Genomic DNA, 17,437 nt, shown 5'->3' with positions numbered 1-17,437 from the left:
GTAGCCAGTACTGCCTGACTGGCACCTGTGCTGGTAGCATGTAATAAGCACCATTTGAGCATGGGCCAATGCCAGTGTCCTATGACTGGCTCCTGTGCTTGTGGCACATAAATGCACCATCCAGATGTGGTCAATACCAGGGCCCTCTGACTGGGTCCTGTGCCATGCCAGTGGCATGTAAAAAGCACCATGCAAACATGGTTGATGCCAGTGCCCCTTGACTGGCTCCTTTGTCCATGGCACATAAAACGCACCATCCAAACGTGGTTGATGCCAGTGCCCCCTGACAGGCTCCTGTGCTGGTGGGCATGTAAAAAGCACCCACTACACTCTTGGAGTGGGCAGCATTAGGAAGGCATCCAGCTGTAGAAACCTTGCCAGATCAGATTGGAGCCTAGTGCAGACTACAGGCTTACCAATCCTCAGTCAAGCTGTCCAACCCATGCTAGCATGGGATCTATTCCATCTCAATCACAGATTTTTAAATCAAATTTTTTTAACTAAACAGCCTGAAACTTCGAATACTGGTAGAATTTCTCACTTAGAACGTTGTTTACTCTGAACATTTTTGACAAAATTTTGTATTTTAGAAGTTATTTTGTGTTAAAGTTGTTGTATTTGGGTAATTTCAATCAATGTTGTGTATTCAGTTCAAGAAAACTGCTGCTGTTTGCGATAGTAATTGAAGAGGAACAACTTCTGGGTCATCTCTACTAAATGTCACCACTCTGTTCTGTTCATATGGTGAGTGAAGATGATGTCACTTTTATCCTTTCTTCCTTTCTAGTCAGCACCATGCATTCCTTAGTCTTTCCCTCCTTTCTACACTATCAACTAGCAACCAGCGAGCGAACTTGTCACTAACACTACAATTACCATATTTTCTAGTGTATAAGGCACTATTTGTTTTGTTTTACCTTCATGTTTTGATAATGTTATTTTTTATGTAATAAAGACTTTTATATTGATAAAATGTGTTTGTTGTTGATTATAGTAAGATAAAATCTTGAAAATAACAATACATCTCATTTCTTTGAACAGAGTAGTGACATTTAGCAAAGATGACCTGGAAGTTGTTCTTCTTTGATTACTATCACAAACAGTAGTAGCTTTCTTGAATGAATACATGTTGTTGATTGGTTGAAATTACACCAATATGACAACTTTAACATGAAATAACTTCTAAAATACGAAATTTTGTCAAAAACATTCAGAGTAAACCATGTTCTACATGAGAAATTCTACTAGTATTTGAAGTTTCAAACAGCTTAATTAAAAAAAAAGTTTATTAAAAAATCTGTGATTGAGATGGAATAGATCCCTAGCATGGAAAGTAGATGTTAAATGATGATGATGATGACATATACATATACACACATAATATATATTGATGGTAGTCTCCTGTTGTCTGAGAAAAACTATTCTGCAATTTCTTGTTGAACAATGGCAGTGGAGATCTCTGGCATTCTCAGTCCCTACACCATATCCCTGCTCACCACTATCAGAGCAGAGATGGTTATCTTCGGGTGTAAGCCCCTTGAGTCAGAGTGGCTGTTCCAGCATGTCTTTCTCACCATCCTCCAGGGCAACGCCTTTTCCATTTTGTCTGGTGGTGATCATGAAGTGGTCCGAATTACAGGAAATTGTGCGTTCCACTCCCTGATGTTGACAAATAGTTTTCTTGCTTATGAATTTGTCACAGTTGATTAATAGAACTATACTCAAACTATACCTTAGGTGTTTAAGTGATAGCAGAGCATCATGAGATGAAGTATTTTACTCAAGAATACAATACATGATCCAGACTAGGAACTGAAACCATGATCTAACAGCTGTGAGTGCAACACCTTAACCATTAAACCATGTATGCATATGTGTATGTGTTTATATATATATATATATATATATTAAAAATGGGGAAGTTGAGTTTATGGGATCCATAAACTGCACTTCAAGAGACTACCCTCATATATTTATACAGAATTTTGTGTGCGTATATATATATATATGTATATATATATATATATATATATAGATATAGATATATATATATAGGTGCAAGCATGGAAAGAAGTTTTCTTCCTGACCATATGGTTCCAGGTTCGCTCCCACTGCATGGCAACTTGAGCAAGTGTCTTTTACTATAACCTCGGACAAACCATAGCCTTGTGAGTGGATTTGGTGGATGGAAACTGAAAGAATCCCATAATGTGTAGATATATGTGTGTGTCTTTATGTCTGTGTTTGCCCCCATATATATATATAACATCACTGCATGCTAAGAAGCTTGCTTCCTAACCACATGGTTTTGGGTTCAGTCTCTTCTACTACAGCCCCAGGCTGGCCAAAGCCTTGTAAGTGGATTTGGTAGATGGAAACTGGAAGAAGCCTGTTGTGTATATATATGTATGTATGTATGTATGTATGTATGTATGTGTGTATGTATGTATGTGTGTCTGTGTCTGTGTCCCCCACCACCACTTGACAATGGTGTTGGTGTGTTTGCATCCCCATAACTTAGCAGTTTGGCAAAACACACCGATAGAATAAGTACGAGGCTTAGCAAGAAAATTAATTACTGGGTTTGATTCATTCAACTAAGAATCCTTCAAGGTAGTGCCCCAGCATGGCCACAGTCTAATGACTGAAACATGTAAAAGATAAAATTAAATATTATATATATATTGTATTTTATAAATGTAATGTTTTAGCAGAGATATTCTACTGTTGCTAATTCAATAGCTCGTTAAAACACAGAATACTTTGAGTCTAGATGCAGTGTAATTATTTCAGAATATTTTGTGGGTGGGATTCCAATGTTTAGAATGAGCTTGATTCATCACAGAGAAAATTATTTCATGGCAAAATATGACGTCAAACATTTAGAGACAGACAGTATAACCAAACGACATCATTTCATTTTAAGTAAAACACACGCGTTCGAAATTGCTTCATAATCAATATTTAAAATGCATACACATTTACTGGAATAATAAACTTGTGAATACATAACTATATAGATAAATAAATGGATAACTAATTGAATAATATGCAGTAAATAGATACCTAATTAGATCGATAATTATAGATTATAATAAATTGGAAAAGTTCATAAATAAATGCAATCTGTGGATGATACATTTGCAAACCTACCCCTTAGATACATGCAAGCATTTAAATAGTATATGTATGTGGACATTTAATGTATGTATGTGAATATTTGTACATAAAAATCTTAAATATCCGAGCATACATATGTCCACACATTTTATATACTTTCATACATTAATACATGCAAACATACATACATACATACATACATACATACATACATACGTACATACATACATACATACATACATACATACATACATACATATCTGCCTGCCTATCTGTCTATATCTGTCCCTCTATGTGTTTATGTATGTATCTATTTATCTGTGTGTGTGTGTGTCTGTGCGCATGCGTGAGTGTGTGTAAACTTTTATTCACTAATTACGTTGGCAGTTGCCATAGTGCAAATTGTAATTGTGTTAATATGAATACTTACTCTTTAGAATAGCTTAATTAACAACATAGTTTATAAATGCACAGTTAATACACCCACCACTAGTAAATCTCATATAGGTTCAGTAGTCCACAAGTGTGTGTGTGTGTGGTGTGTGTGTGTGTATGTGTGTGTGTGTGTACCTATGTGTATGTACATATGTATATAAACATATAACAAGCAAATTAGCTAGTTAGGAAAATCTATATAAAAGATCAAAGCAGTATTTATACTGAGCAGTAGTGTTTAATGTCACCTAAACATGAGTCTTCCCTAGGAACTGACAATACTGCTATTTTAACCTCAGGAGGATGCCTCCTCCAGCTGGTTATTCAGTGCACACTTCACTTTATTTACATTGCAAGTGGGGAGAGAATTCTTTACTATTTTAGCCCCAAGACCACCAGACTGTACAGTTTTGACCTCTTTATTGTCATCCTCAATGATAGATACTTGTCCACAAGCAATAGCATTGACTCACTCCGGCTTGCAATATATAGGAAAATAGCAGTATCGCCCAGCGTTGCTCAGGTTTGTTTTGACCCATTAGAATTGGAATTTTTGAAAAGTAAAAATTTTGCATTATGTAGCTTCTCTTTAAGTAAACATTTTTCTGATTGAAATACACCAAAAAATGACGACAGCAGTAAAAAAATCGTAAAAAATAGGAATTTTAATTGAAAAAAAGCACATTTTTGATGTAAATAATTTTTGGTCTTAACATGATCCTATTTGAATTTTATGTTCTACGGAATGAAGAGCAAGCCTTCTTCTATCATACTCTCAATTTTGGTCAACTTGCGCCGCATGGTCTCGGAGGAGATAGTGTTAGTTGAAGGCTACCAAACCTGCCACACACAGACAACTTCAGCTTTATATATATAGATAAGTGACACACAGTTACTGATCTTGCAACAAGCAAATTAGTTAGTTAAGAAAATTTCTATAAGAGATCAAAGCAGAAGAGTATCTGTCACCAAGGATGGCCATAAAGAGATTGAAACCATATGGTCTGGTGTCTTGAGGCTAAAATAGTAGGGAGTTCTTTCCCTGCTTGCAATATATAGTGAGTGCAGTGTGCACTGAATAACCAGCTGGAAGAGGCCTCCCTCTGTGGTTAAAATAGCAGTATTGTTGGTTTCTAGGAAGCATCCATGTTCACCTGATGTTAAACACTACTTGTATATATATAGGAGAGTCTGTCAACTTGGTACTGTAGCATGTATGGTAGAAGTAATTGTTACAATATGTTACTGAATGTGTTGCACTATGAAAGAAGATAACTTCTTAACAACATGCTTAAGACTATATTTTATGTATGTATATGTATATATATATATATATATATATGAGGCTGGTGATATGTAAAAGACATCCAGTACACTCACTGGACTGGTTGGCATTAGGAAGGGCTTCCATCTGTAGAAACCAAGTCAAAACAGACTGGAGCTTTGTGCAGCTCTTTGGCTTACCAGTTCCAATCAAAAGGTCTTACCCATACCAGCATGGAAAATGAATGCTAAATGATAATGATGTTGATGATGATGCTGGTGGTGATGGTGGTGGTGGTGGTGGTGATAAACTCATTTTATACACTGCTCAGGTGCACTATATCTCACCAGAAAAAAGTTGGCAAAACTGCGTGGACAGTACCTAGAATAATGCACAGAAATTTAACAGTAATGAGTCATTTAAAAAAGGAAAACAAGAGGCTGGCATTGGGTGTGCTCTTGGCAAATTCTGGGAAGCTTTGAAGGATGTAGTAGTGTTCTGACAGCTGATGCTGGTAGTTTATTCCATGCCTCAGAAATTCTGAGCATGAAAAAATGTTTCTGAAAGTCATGGGTGGCAGGTTGTTTTTTTGACTTTATAAGCATAGGCATAGGTGTGGTTGTGTGGCAAGAAGCTTGCTTCTCAGCCACATGGTTCTGGGTTCAGTTCCTCTGCATGGCACCTTGGGCAAGTGTCTTTTATTATAACCTTGGGCTGATCAAAGCCTTGTGAGTGGTAGACGGAAAGTGAAAGAAACCCATCACACATATATCACTTATATATATATATATATGTATGTATTTTTGTGTGTACATTTCCATGTTTGTCCCCCTGCCATTGCTTGACAACCGATGATGGTGTTTATGTCTCTGTAACTTAGCAGTTCAGCAAAAGAGACTGATAGAATAAATACTATGCTTACAAAGAATAAGTCCTGGGGTCGATTTCTAAAACTCTCTAAGTTGGTGCTCTTGTATGGCCACAGTCAAATGACTGAAATAAGTTAAAGAATAAAAGAAAGAATGTGTTTACATAATTAATTGCAGAGTTGTTATTATTTGTCTGAAGCAGACCAATTTGAAATAAAGGTAACTCATCAAACTGTTGACTAAAGTAACTCACATATTTGTACCTATGTCTTGACATATATGCTGTGTTTTAGTTTTGTATATTTGTTATGTTTTTTTTGAGCCGTGAGGTAGTGCTATGTCTTAGGCAGGAAAGAAACCTATGGCCTGGTTTCAGTTCCTGGCTGTGGCCAATCCATGTTGCTTCCTATAGGTCTCATCATGTAAAAAAAGCTGAAGCTTCATATTTGTGTAAACTATCAGTTTTCACAACCAATAGGAGAGTTTGTGTGTGGTTGCTTGACTTGTTAGAAATAGCAGCAAAATCTCCCTCAAGATGTACTCTACAATTTTAAAATCAGAATAACAAGAACAATACATTGGATAATGTAGTCCTATATTATGCTGTGTCTGAAAAAATATTGGGAGGAAAACAGCTAACACGCCTTTGTAATAGTTCTACTGGGGGAGAGATGACCTGGGGCTAAAAACAGCTGCAACAATAACAATCATTATTTTCAAATATTGTTGTTCTGTAAATATGCTACGTGTCATCATTATGCAAAATAAACTTAAACTTGAATTATATTTCAGTTTTAAAGCTTAAGTCTTCAATGAAATTTTCTAATCAAAAATTTTTCTTAAAAACTCCAATAAATAAACTAAGAAATACAATTGAAAAATGTAACTGTTTCTTCTGAAATGATAGCAAAGCAAGCTCTTTGCATATCATAAAAATGTGATTAACTTGGAAATCCATCTGAAAGCATTTAATGACTTAGTGTGTCCGGCAACATTTCATTAATTGGTGAAGAAGATACAGGAGCTACTCAATAGAAAATCCATTCTATTAGCAATTGGAGTCTCTCTCTCTATCTCTTTCATTTTATAAAGACTACACATTTGATAAGATATTGTCACGTACATGGTAAACTGTGAGAATAAGAATGATGACATATCTTCATTCTTAATATGTTCTAGCAAATTCAAATGTGAATATGTTAATATTGTATCTCATTGGTGGAGAACAACTTCATTCAGAAGGTGTGCTCATAACACACTTGATTCATTACAGTAAGAGGACTTTGAAACACCCTGTGTTTTGACTTTGTTATGTCTCCTCAGTTAAATTAACTAACTCAGGCAAGAGTTATTCATGTCAGAATCTGTTGGTGTCTCTGTTAGAAACAGACTTGTGGTTGACATTGTTCTTGTTATTCAATTATCATAGTTTTATTGCATGCTTTTACTGCTCTACCAAATGTGGTTCTGTGCACTTTGGTATGTGCAGTATTTTGTTTTGGTTTTGGTATTTTGGTACTACCTTTTACCTTTTATCTTTTACTTGTTTCAGCCATTAGATTGTGGCCATGCTGGGGCACTGCCTTGAAGAATTTTTAGTTGAAAGAATTGACCTCAGTACTTTTTTCTCTCTTTTTAAGCCTGGTGCTCATTCTATTAGTATCTTTTGCTGAACCACTAAGTAATGGGGATATAAACACACCAAGATCGGGTTGTTAAGCAGTGGTGGGAGACTTCCTCCAACACAAAGACACACACACATACACAAACACGTGCACACACACACACACATGCACTCACACACACACACACACAACGACTTTCTTTCAGTTCTCATCTACCAAATCCACTCACAAGGCTTTGGTCAACCTGAGGCTGTAGATAAAAATACTCACCCAAGGTGCCACACAGTGGAACTGAACCCTGAGCCATGTTATTTGGAAGCAACCTTCTTACCACACATCGATGCCAGCACCCATACTACATTATACTGAAATGACCCAATATAATATGTGTGGTTTGCTTAGTTGTGTTATTATCTGAATGTTGTGTGTATTTGTAAGTTCAGGTGTTTCTCTAATGTCTTTGTCTGCATGTTTTCTGATCATTCCCAAAGTGTCTATTAATATTGAAATAGAAGAATTTTTTTGGAGGCACTCCATTTGGATTATCTCTTTTTCCAGGTCCTTACGTTAAGTTAATTTCTCCATCTCTTCGAGAGATTCATTATCATCTGTTGGGACTGATATGTCGATTATGAGGGTTCCTCCTCTTCCACTTCCCTCTCCTCCTCCTTCTCCTCCTCTTCCTCCTCATCATCATTATTGTCGTCTTCATCGTCATCATCATCATCATCATCATCATTGTAATGGTGGCAAGCTGGGCAGAATCATTAGCGTGCCAAACAAAATGTTTAGTGGCATTTTGTCCATCTTTATGTTCTGAATTCAAGTTCGGCCAAAGTCGACTCTGCCTTTCATCTTTTTAGGGGTCAATAAAATAAGTACCAGACAAGTACTGGGTCAATATAATCAACTAGCATCTGCTTCCAAAATTTCAGGCTTTGTGCCTATATTAGAAAATATTAGAAAGGATTAGCAGAATTGTTAGCATGCTGGGCGAAATGCTTAGCAGTACTTCACCTGTTGCTACATTCTGAGTTCAAATTCCGCCAAGGCCGACTTTATCTTTCATCCTTTCGGGGTTGATAAATTAAGTACCAATGAAACACTGGGGTCGATGCAATTGACAAGTCCTCTTCCCCCACCAAATTTCAGGCCTTGTGCCTATAGTAGAAAGGATTCTTCTTCTTCTTCTTATTATTATTATTATTATTATTATTATTATTATTATTATTATTATTATTATTATTATCATTATTATTATTATTATTATCATTATCATTATCATTATCATTATTATTATTATTATTATTAATTTCTTATTTGTTTGCAGCATTTGTGTACTTAATCACAAAATTGGATTTAAAAAAAAAAGCAAAACAAACCTAATATTATTTCTTTACATAGTTAGACGTATGACGAAGAAATTTGGATTCAAGGAAGTTGGTGAAAATGATGACTGGATACTATACTGGACAGATTATTCCGTTGCTCTTGAACGTGTTATGGACATGAAAAGTTATCAAGTGAGTATTCTTCAGTAAAAGCCATTTATTTATTTAAAACAGCAATTATGAAATGAAAGAAAATTAATATTGATTTCTAACATAAGAGTTGATAATTAAATTGGCCTCTAGACATGGTGAGTGTTTATCGTATCTGTCTTAAAATGATGAAAGCTAAAGCTAACCTCTGTGCAGTTTGAATCCAAAATGATAACATCAAATGATTATATACTGCAGCATATTTTGTATGATGGTCTAATAATTCTTTCTACTAAAGGCACAAGGCTTGAAATTTGTGGGGCGGGGATAAGTTGATTACCGTAAATCCTCAAGTATAATCCGCATTTTTTTCCCGAAATTTAAAGGTCAAAATCCCCAGTGTGTACTATATACGAGGTTAAAAATGAAAAATATTTTCTAAGCAATGTCTGAGTCTCTGTTTGCTGTCCAGCAATGTTTATTCAGACGCATTTTGTGATGTCGGGCACGAAAATACCTTAAGCTAAGTCTGAAAGCAATGAAGTCATAAAAGAATTATCCATAACTTGCAGTAAGCAACATTTATTAAACTAAAAGTATTCACAACACAGAATAACATGTAACAAAAACAATTTGCAAACACATTTACATTCCCATATAACAGTTAAGACCATCACCATTATTGTATTACGCATGCACTGAAGTGTTTGTTTGACTAGGTGCTTCTGGCTTAATTACGCATGACTCAAGTTAGAGAAGGGGTGCGTATTATACACAAGGTTTTGGTTTTTCAGAAGTACAGCCCCATAAAAATCCCCTGCGTACTATACTCAAGGGCGGACTATACTCGAGAATTTACAGTACATCATCCCCAGTGTTTCACTGATACTTAATTTATTGACCCTGAAAGAATGAAAGGCAAAGTCAACCTGAATGTGAAGACGGATGAAATACTGCTAACCATTTTACCCAGCGTGCTAATGATTCTGCCAGTTCGCCACCATTTTCATAATGATAATAATAATGATAATAACAATACTTTCTATTAAAAACAAGACCTGAAATTTGGTGTGAGAGGACTAGTCGATTGCATCAACCCTGAAAGGATGAAAGGCAAGATTGACCTTGGTTGAATTTGATCTCAGAACATAGAGATGGATGAAATGCTGCAAAATGTCTCACTCAGTATGCTAACAATTCTGCCAGCTTGCCACCTTAATATTAACTAATAATAATAATAATAATAATAATAATAATAATAATAATAATAATAATAATAATAATAGTAATAATAATAATAGTAATAATAATGATAATAATAATAATAATGTGAACACCACCATTAATGCCATCAATGAGAATAAAAAGGAAAACAAAGACAATGCAAATAATGAAACAAAAAAAAAAGGAAGTAATGGCTGTGATGAAGGATAAACCAAATAGAGAGCAGAGCATGTAATAATAGTCTGTGGCTGTTTACTAATCTAAGTGTTAATGTTAAGCAAAGGTAAAAATCAGTTGAGACATATTTCCTTTGGTTTGGAAAGGATACTTTGATCAGTATGGTGAGATATTTTTATTTTCTTTAGAAGTGAGAGCTGTTTTAATGGCAATTGTTAGTGCCAATGCATACCATATTTCCAGGCTATATAATTTGCTCCGTATTCTTCTTTTTATAACAATTGCTAACTGGTACTAGGTAAAAGACTGAAAGATTAAGAGAAAATTGGAAAGGAATGATGAAATCAGTAACTAAAGAGTTCTCGTATTTTTCTTTTCATGTTTATATTTTCATGTTTTTCACTTTTTTTTTTTTTTACTTAGAAGCAGATGTTTTGGAAATACATGAATTCTTCTATTGGTTGCCAGTGTAAACTGACTAATATCATAGGAGTTTTTAGTACTTTTAACTGGAGACCTCACAGCAGATAGAATGAAATGTAGATGTTGAATTAGAATAAAATGTAGTTGTTGAATTATATCTGGGGAAAGGCAGCAAGGGGTAGCAAATGAGAGTAATGAGTTTCATAAACTAGAGAATTGTATTCTTTTCTACTCTAGGTACAAGGCCCATCTAGTGAATCGTATTGATTTTTATTTTTTCTTGTGCCCTTTTCAAACCTAGCCAGGCTCATGGGCCCGGTTTCCCAATTTCTGTGGCGTGTGTGTTCCCCCAAGCTGGACGGGACGCCAGTCCATCGCAGAATTACTCAAGAAACAGGAAGAGAGAGTGAGAGAAAGTTGAGGCAAAAGAGTACAACAGGGGTCGCCCCCCCCCCCTGCCAGAGCCTTGCGAGCTTTAGGTGTTTTCGCTCAATAAACACACACAATGCCCAGTCTGGTAATCGAAACCGTGATCCTCCGACCGCGGTCTGCTGCCCTAACCACTGTGTATATATATATATATATATATATATATATATATATATATATATATATATATATATATATATATATATATAATGTATGTATATATATATATATATATATTATATATATGTATGTATATATATATATATTATATATTATATATATGTATATATATATGTATGTATATATATATATATGTATGTATATATATATATACATATATGTATGTATATATATGTATATATATATATATATGTATGTATTATATGTATATATATTATATATATGTATATATATGTATATATATATGTATGTATATATATATATATATATCATCATCATCATCATCATCGTTTAACGTCCGTTTTCCGCGCTAGCACGGGTTGGACGGTTTCGACCGGGGTCTGGGGAGCTCGGGACTGCCCCAGGCTCCAGTCTAGTCTGGCAGTGTTTCTACAGCTGGATGCCCTTCCTAACGCCAACCACTCCGCGAGTGTAGTGGGTGTTTTTTACGTGCCACCTGCACAGGTGCCAGAGGGGTCTGGCATCGGCCACGTTCGGATGGTGCTTTTTATGGGGGGGGTGCAGAAATATAGGGGAGCACCAGTGGGAGGGGTGGTTCAGAGGACAGGTACTAGTCAAGTAGAACGTAGGATATCGAGAGAGGGGTAATGCATGGTGAAATAGCGTATTGAAGAGGGGGGTTCAAAGAGTAGACACCTATAATGGTGGTGGGGGGTGCAGAAATATAGGGAGCAGCGTATTGAAGAGGGGGGTTCAAAGAGTAGACACCTATAATGGTGGTGGGGGTGCAGAAAAATAGGGGAGCACCAGTGGGAGGGGTGGGCACCAGTGGGAGGGGTGGTTCAGAGGACAGGTTCTAGGCAAGTAGAACGTAGGATATCGAGAGGGGGTAATGCATGGTGAAATAGCGTATTGAAGAGGGGGGTTCAAAGAGTAGACACCCATAATGGTGGTGGGGGATGCAGAAATATAGGGGAGCACCAGTGGGAGGGGTGAGCACCAGTGGGAGGGGTGGTCCAGAGGACAGGTTCTAGGCAAGTAGAACGTAGGATATCGAGAGAGGGGTAATGCATGGTGAAATAGCGTATTGAAGAGGGGGGTTCAAAGAGTAGACACCTATAATGGTGGTGGAGAAAAACGACATCCGGTATAGTTGGAGCAAAAGAGATATATCCGTATTGGTGGTGGGGGTGGGTAGGGCGGGCGCGCCGCGAAGAATCGGCAGCCAATTTCTATAAGGGAGATAGATCTTAAAATCTTAAAATACAATAACTAGTGAATTATACAGAATATGCAAAACGAGGCGAGGCGAGGCTGAAATAGTAAACAGAGTGGCGACTAGGGGGATCAGAATAATAATAATTAATAAATAATAATAATAAATAGAGATACGGATGAATTAAAGTTCAAAGATTTCTTATCTTGAGATCACTTCGTTTACGGACAGACTTGGCAAAAGGAATTCGGAATCAAGAATGAGGCATTTTACTAGCTTAAGTATGCATAGCCATGGCGGGTGGTAGGAAAGAGGAGTCCAGACAGACGACAATGTAACAAGAGGGGGAGAGAAGGGAAGAGAAAAGAAAAACCCCGCGAAGAATCGGCAGCCAATTTCTATAAGGGAGATAGATCTTAAAATATCAATAACGATAACTAGTGAATTATACAGAATATGCAAAACGAGGCGAGGCGAGGCTGAAATAGTAAACAGAGTGGCGACTAGGGGGATCAGAATAATAATAATTAATAAATAATAATAATAAATAGAGATACGGATGAATTAAAGTTCAAAGATTTCTTATCTTGAGATCACTTCGTTTACGGACAGACTTGGCAAAAGGAATTCGGAATCAAGAATGAGGCATTTTACTAGCTTAAGTATGCATAGCCATGGCGGGTGGTAGGAAGAGAGGAGTCCAGACAGACGACAATGTAACAAGAGGGGAGAGAAGGAAGAGAAAAGAAAACCCCGCGAAGAATCGGCAGCCAATTTCTATAAGGGAGATAGATCTTAAAATATCAATAACGATAACTAGTGAATTATACAGAATATGCAAAACGAGGCGAGGCGAGGCTGAAATAGTAAACAGAGTGGCGACTAGGGGGATCAGAATAATAATAATTAATAAATAATAATAATAAATAGAGATACGGATGAATTAAAGTTCAAAGATTTCTTATCTTGAGATCACTTCGTTTACGGACAGACTTGGCAAAAGGAATTCGGAATCAAGAATGAGGCATTTTACTAGCTTAAGTATGCATAGCCATGGCGGGTGGTAGGAAGAGAGGAGTCCAGACAGACGACAATGTAACAAGAGGGGGAGAGAAGGGAAGAGAAAAGAAAAACCCCGCGAAGAATCGGCAGCCAATTTCTATAAGGGAGATAGATCTTAAAATATCAATAACGATAACTAGTGAATTATACAGAATATGCAAAACGAGGCGAGGCGAGGCTGAAATAGTAAACAGAGTGGCGACTAGGGGGATCAGAATAATAATTAATAATAATAATAATAAATAGAGATACGGATGAATTAAAGTTCAAAGATTTCTTATCTTGAGATCACTTCGTTTACGGACAGACTTGGCAAAAGGAATTCGGAATCAAGAATGAGGCATTTTACTAGCTTAAGTATGCATAGCCATGGCGGGTGGTAGGAAGAGAGGAGTCCAGACAGACGACAATGTAACAAGAGGGGGAGAGAAGGGAAGAGAAAAGAAAAACCCCGCGAAGAATCGGCAGCCAATTTCTATAAGGGAGATAGATCTTAAAATATCAATAACGATAACTAGTGAATTATACAGAATATGCAAAACGAGGCGAGGCGAGGCTGAAATAGTAAACAGAGTGGCGACTAGGGGGATCAGAATAATAATAATTAATAAATAATAATAATAATAGAGATACGGATGAATTAAAGTTCAAAGATTTCTTATCTTGAGATCACTTCGTTTACGGACAGACTTGGCAAAAGGAATTCGGAATCAAGAATGAGGCATTTTACTAGCTTAAGTATGCATAGCCATGGCGGGTGGTAGGAAGAGAGGAGTCCAGACAGACGACAATGTAACAAGAGGGGAGAGAAGGGAAGAGAAAAGAAAAACCCCGCGAAGAATCGGCAGCCAATTTCTATAAGGGAGATAGATCTTAAATATCAATAACGATAACTAGTGAATTATACAGAATATGCAAAACGAGGCGAGGCGAGGCTGAAATAGTAAACAGAGTGGCGACTAGGGGATCAGAATAATAATAATTAATAAATAATAATATAAATAGAGATACGGATGAATTAAAGTTCAAAGATTTCTTATCTTGAGATCACTTCGTTTACGGACAGACTTGGCAAAAGGAATTCGGAATCAAGAATGAGGCATTTTACTAGCTTAAGTATGCATAGCCATGGCGGGTGGTAGGAAGAGAGGAGTCCAGACAGACGACAATGTAACAAGAGGGGAGAGAAGGGAAGAGAAAAGAAAAACCCCGCGAAGAATCGGCAGCCAATTTCTATAAGGGAGATAGATCTTAAAATATCAATAACGATAACTAGTGAATTATACAGAATATGCAAAACGAGGCGAGGCGAGGCTGAAATAGTAAACAGAGTGGCGACTAGGGGGATCAGAATAATAATAATTAATAAATAATAATAATAAATAGAGATACGGATGAATTAAAGTTCAAAGATTTCTTATCTTGAGATCACTTCGTTTACGGACAGACTTGGCAAAAGGAATTCGGAATCAAGAATGAGGCATTTTACTAGCTTAAGTATGCATAGCCATGGCGGGTGGTAGGAAGAGAGAGTCCAGACAGACGACAATGTAACAAGAGGGGGAGAGAAGGGAAGAGAAAAGAAAACCCCGCGAAGAATCGGCAGCCAATTTCTATAAGGGAGATAGATCTTAAAATATCAATAACGATAACTAGTGAATTATACAGAATATGCAAAACGAGGCGAGGCGAGGCTGAAATAGTAAACAGAGTGGCGACTAGGGGGATCAGAATAATAATAATTAATAAATAATAATAATAAATAGAGATACGGATGAATTAAAGTTCAAAGATTTCTTATCTTGAGATCACTTCGTTTACGGACAGACTTGGCAAAAGGAATTCGGAATCAAGAATGAGGCATTTTACTAGCTTAAGTATGCATAGCCATGGCGGGTGGTAGGAAGAGAGGAGTCCAGACAGACGACAATGTAACAAGAGGGGGAGAGAAGGGAAGAGAAAAGAAAAACCCCGCGAAGAATCGGCAGCCAATTTCTATAAGGAGATAGATCTTAAAATATCAATAACGATAACTAGTGAATTATACAGAATATGCAAAACGAGGCGAGGCGAGGCTGAAATAGTAAACAGAGTGGCGACTAGGGGGATCAGAATAATAATTAATAAATAATAATAATAAATAGAGATACGGATGAATTAAAGTTCAAAGATTTCTTATCTTGAGATCACTTCGTTTACGGACAGACTTGGCAAAAGGAATTCGGAATCAAGAATGAGGCATTTTACTAGCTTAAGTATGCATAGCCATGGCGGGTGGTAGGAAGAGAGGAGTCCAGACAGACGACAATGTAACAAGAGGGGAGAGAAGGGAAGAGAAAAGAAAACCCCGCGAAGAATCGGCAGCCAATTTCTATAAGGGAGATAGATCTTAAAATATCAATAACGATAACTAGTGAATTATACAGAATATGCAAAACGAGGCGAGGCGAGGCTGAAATAGTAACAGAGTGGCGACTAGGGGGATCAGAATAATAATAATTAATAATAATAATAATAAATAGAGATACGGATGAATTAAAGTTCAAAGATTTCTTATCTTGAGATCACTTCGTTTACGGACAGACTTGGCAAAAGGAATTCGGAATCAAGAATGAGGCATTTTACTAGCTTAAGTATGCATAGCCATGGCGGGTGGTAGGAAGAGAGGAGTCCAGACAGACGACAATGTAACAAGAGGGGAGAGAAGGGAAGAGAAAAGAAAAACCCCGCGAAGAATCGGCAGCCAATTTCTATAAGGGAGATAGATCTTAAAATATCAATAACGATAACTAGTGAATTATACAGAATATGCAAAACGAGGCGAGGCGAGGCTGAAATAGTAAACAGAGTGGCGACTAGGGGGATCAGAATAATAATAATTAATAAATAATAATAATAAATAGAGATACGGATGAATTAAAGTTCAAAGATTTCTTATCTTGAGATCACTTCGTTTACGGACAGACTTGGCAAAAGGAATTCGGAATCAAGAATGAGGCATTTTACTAGCTTAAGTATGCATAGCCATGGCGGGTGGTAGGAAGAGAGGAGTCCAGACAGACGACAATGTAACAAGAGGGGAGAGAAGGGAAGAGAAAAGAAAAACCCCGCGAAGAATCGGCAGCCAATTTCTATAAGGGAGATAGATCTTAAAATATCAATAACGATAACTAGTGAATTATACAGAATATGCAAAACGAGGCGAGGCGAGGCTGAAATAGTAAACAGAGTGGCGACTAGGGGGATCAGAATAATAATAATTAATAAATAATAATAATAAATAGAGATACGGATGAATTAAAGTTCAAAGATTTCTTATCTTGAGATCACTTCGTTTACGGACAGACTTGGCAAAAGGAATTCGGAATCAAGAATGAGGCATTTTACTAGCTTAAGTATGCATAGCCATGGCGGGTGGTAGGAAGAGAGGAGTCCAGACAGACGACAATGTAACAAGAGGGGGAGAGAAGGGAAGAGAAAGAAAAACCCCGCGAAGAATCGGCAGCCAATTTCTATAAGGGAGATAGATCTTAAAATATCAATAACGATAACTAGTGAATTATACAGAATATGCAAAACGAGGCGAGGCGAGGCTGAAATAGTAAACAGAGTGGCGACTAGGGGGATCAGAATAATAATAATTAATAAATAATATAATAAATAGAGATACGGATGAATTAAAGTTCAAAGATTTCTTATCTTGAGATCACTTCGTTTACGGACAGACTTGGCAAAAGGAATTCGGAATCAAGAATGAGGCATTTTACTAGCTTAAGTATGCATAGCCATGGCGGGTGGTAGGAAGAGAGTCCAGACAGACGACAATGTAACAAGAGGGGGAGAGAAGGGAAGAGAAAAGAAAAACCCCGCGAAGAATCGGCAGCCAATTTCTATAAGGGAGATAGATCTTAAAATATCAATAACGATAACTAGTGAATTATACAGAATATGCAAAACGAGGCGAGGCGAGG

General features: G+C 36.9%; 1 protein-coding gene across 6 annotated transcripts in view; it reads left to right on the top strand.

Annotated features, from left to right (window-relative positions):
* LOC115232355 (tubulin polyglutamylase ttll6-like) overlaps nt 1-17,437 on the top strand; it is a 497,092-nt gene that overhangs the window by 279,455 nt on the left and 200,200 nt on the right. For all 6 annotated transcript variants that reach the window (XM_036513235.1, XM_036513233.1, XM_036513224.1 and 3 more), the window contains one exon: nt 8,718-8,836. In XM_036513235.1, the coding sequence (XP_036369128.1) occupies nt 8,718-8,836 (119 nt within the window). The remainder of the gene's footprint in view (nt 1-8,717; nt 8,837-17,437) is intronic.

Source organism: Octopus sinensis, linkage group LG2 (assembly GCF_006345805.1).
Source record: "Octopus sinensis linkage group LG2, ASM634580v1, whole genome shotgun sequence".
NCBI lineage: Eukaryota > Metazoa > Mollusca > Cephalopoda > Octopoda > Octopodidae > Octopus > Octopus sinensis.
The sequence above is the reverse complement of the archived record's forward strand: the minus strand, read 5'-3'. Positions and strand labels throughout refer to the sequence as shown.